The 2,500-nt window shown below is 45.8% G+C and overlaps 1 protein-coding gene across 1 annotated transcript in view; it reads left to right on the plus strand.

The window, feature by feature from the left end:
• myo10l1 (myosin X, like 1) overlaps positions 1-2,500 on the plus strand; it is a gene marked incomplete at both ends in the record, with an annotated part of 51,861 nt that overhangs the window by 25,599 nt on the left and 23,762 nt on the right. The window contains 2 exons of the mRNA XM_080536210.1: positions 417-604; positions 1,032-1,166. Coding sequence (XP_080392336.1) covers positions 417-604; positions 1,032-1,166 — 323 coding nt within the window. The remainder of the gene's footprint in view (positions 1-416; positions 605-1,031; positions 1,167-2,500) is intronic.

Consider the following 2,500-nt stretch of genomic DNA (forward strand, 5'->3'; position numbering starts at 1 on the left):
CCACAGCAATCAACAATGATTAAACTTGCATTATTGTTTCCCCCAAAATAAATCTGTGGCATTTTGAGCAGAAAACTCTCCCTCTCTCGCTCTCTCTCCCACTATAGAAAGAACTCTAATTCTGAATCTCTCACTCTCTCAGTCTGTCTGTCTCTCTCCCTTCTCACCATCTACTCCTTCCCTGAGTATCCTTTCCTCTTTAGATTAGATTTAGATTTAGATTCAACTTTATTAACATTTCAGAGTACAAGTACCAGACAACGAAATGCAGTAAATATACGACTCCGGCGGGACTCGAACCCACAACCTTTGAATCACTTCACTATCACTATTCTATCACATATCTGGTTGACATACGTACTAGGCTCTTTAATATGCTGTGTGTGTGTGTGTGTGTGTGTGTGTGTGTGTTTCAGACTAACATAGGCAGTATTCTGGCAGCGGTGAACCCTTACAAGGCTGTCCCTGGGATGTACGACCCAGAGAGGGTGGATCAGTACTCCCGACACCACCTTGGTGAACTCCCGCCCCATATCTATGCTGTAGCCAACGAGTGCTATCGGTGCATCTGGAAACGCCACGACAGCCAGTGTGTCCTTATCAGGTGAGCTCCTGTATGAATCAGATTGCTAATCCAATAGGGGATGATCCTAGAGATTGCCTTGATTGTTGTTTAGTTGAAGTTTGTTTCCATCTGACATTGATTGATAGATTATTTTATCAGGGATCCAGTCAGGTCCAATGAAGCTTCACTCTTTAATTTGATTGGACGAGAGACTCAGGGCTAACTCAACCTATATTCATCTGTCAGGACTCAATATCTATTAACTAATCAGATTCATTTGAGAGAGGCAATGTCAGAGAAAGGTCAACGTGTGTATAATTTGTGTGTAACTGTGTGTGTGTGTGTGTGTGTGTGTGTGTGTGTGTGTGTGTGTGTGTGCGTGTCGTGTGTGTGTGTCTGTGTGTGTGTGTGTGTGTGTGTGTGTGTGTGTGTCGTGTGTGTGTGTGTGTGTGTGTGTGTTTTTCAGTGGAGAGTCGGGGGCTGGTAAGACAGAGAGCACCAAGCTACTGCTCCAGTTTCTCTCTGTAATGAGTCAGAACTCTGCGGGGACGCCTCCTTCAGAGAGGTCAACACGTGTGGAGCAGGCCATCGTACAGAGCAGGTACACACACACACACACACATTTTAATCATTTATTTATGTCCACATAGAGACAAGTATACAGGGACACAAATACTGAAGGCACAGATGGGATGCATTCACAAACAGACATGGACAATGTCTTTCACATACAACAGGACAAGACTCACGGGTACAAGTAACACCGTCTCCGCCATATATGGCGGCTGCCAATAATCGCAGAGACAGAGCAATACTTGCTGAGCCTTTTTGCTTCTCCCTTGGACATTCCCAGTAGACGTAGTCCTCTGACAACCAATCTGTGCACATGTCCAAGGCTGCCAAATATAAAGACTAATAGCGTACACCTATAGCCTAGCTCTGAGATGGTATTTACAAGCTGCTGGTATTTCATGACCTTAGTCATGAAGGCTTCCTCTAGGCTTATATCAAAGGTGCACGCTACCTCTAATACAGACACCTCTCTGGACTCTTCATTAACAACAATAACATCTGGTGTGTTAGCAGACAACTGTGAAAAGTGACATTGGTCATTACAGAAATTGAACATAGATGCATTGACACAAGCATGTGTATACATTTTCACTGTGACTGGGAAGTGGAGTGATATGTCCTTTACTATAAGGCTCACAATTCTGTCATGACGTGCTATATACATTCCTTTGTAAACATAACAGCCATTCAAGATATGTGATAGTGTTTCTGTAACCTGTTCTGTGGTGTGGTGCAAGCAATGAGGAACCTGAGTGGAAGGAAACCAAATAGAGAGGTTGAGTCTGGTAGGAAGGACTTGTAATCTGGCCTTGGTTGTGAATATGACAATGTCCTCATCGAGTGCAGTGTTTTTTTAGAAAAGAGTGGGAAACAGAGTGATCAGCTGTGGGAAGACATGCCAGTTTTCCCTGGAGTTTCAGACCAGTCCAGTGTTGTTGTTGTTGATGTTGATGAAGGTCCATGAGAGTCCGTCTGGCCCCTCTAGATGTTAGCTGGTGGCTCTGTCCAGCAAAGGAGGCTGTTGCCCTGACCTGTGTGAGAGGGTCAGATATACAGTTCTCTGAGACCCGAACAGTCTCAGAGTCAGACCGCACCCACTCCAGGGATACCCCGGCTCGGACACAGAGGTCATTCAGGTCTGGCCAATCAGACCAAACTCCAAAACCAGCGGAATGAGTGTCCAATTTTCCGCTGGGTTTCCTCTTGAACCCAAGGAAGTGGGGCTCCGCCCCCCTGGCAACTGGGACCTTCCTTCTCCTCAGGTCCAGGAACATGGAGGAGCGGGCCACACACACACACACACACACACACACATACACACACACACACACACACACACACACACACACATACACACACACT

Source organism: Nansenia antarctica, assembly GCF_963989245.1.
Source record: "Nansenia antarctica genome assembly, chromosome: 1".
Taxonomy (NCBI): Eukaryota; Metazoa; Chordata; class Actinopteri; order Argentiniformes; family Microstomatidae; genus Nansenia; species Nansenia antarctica.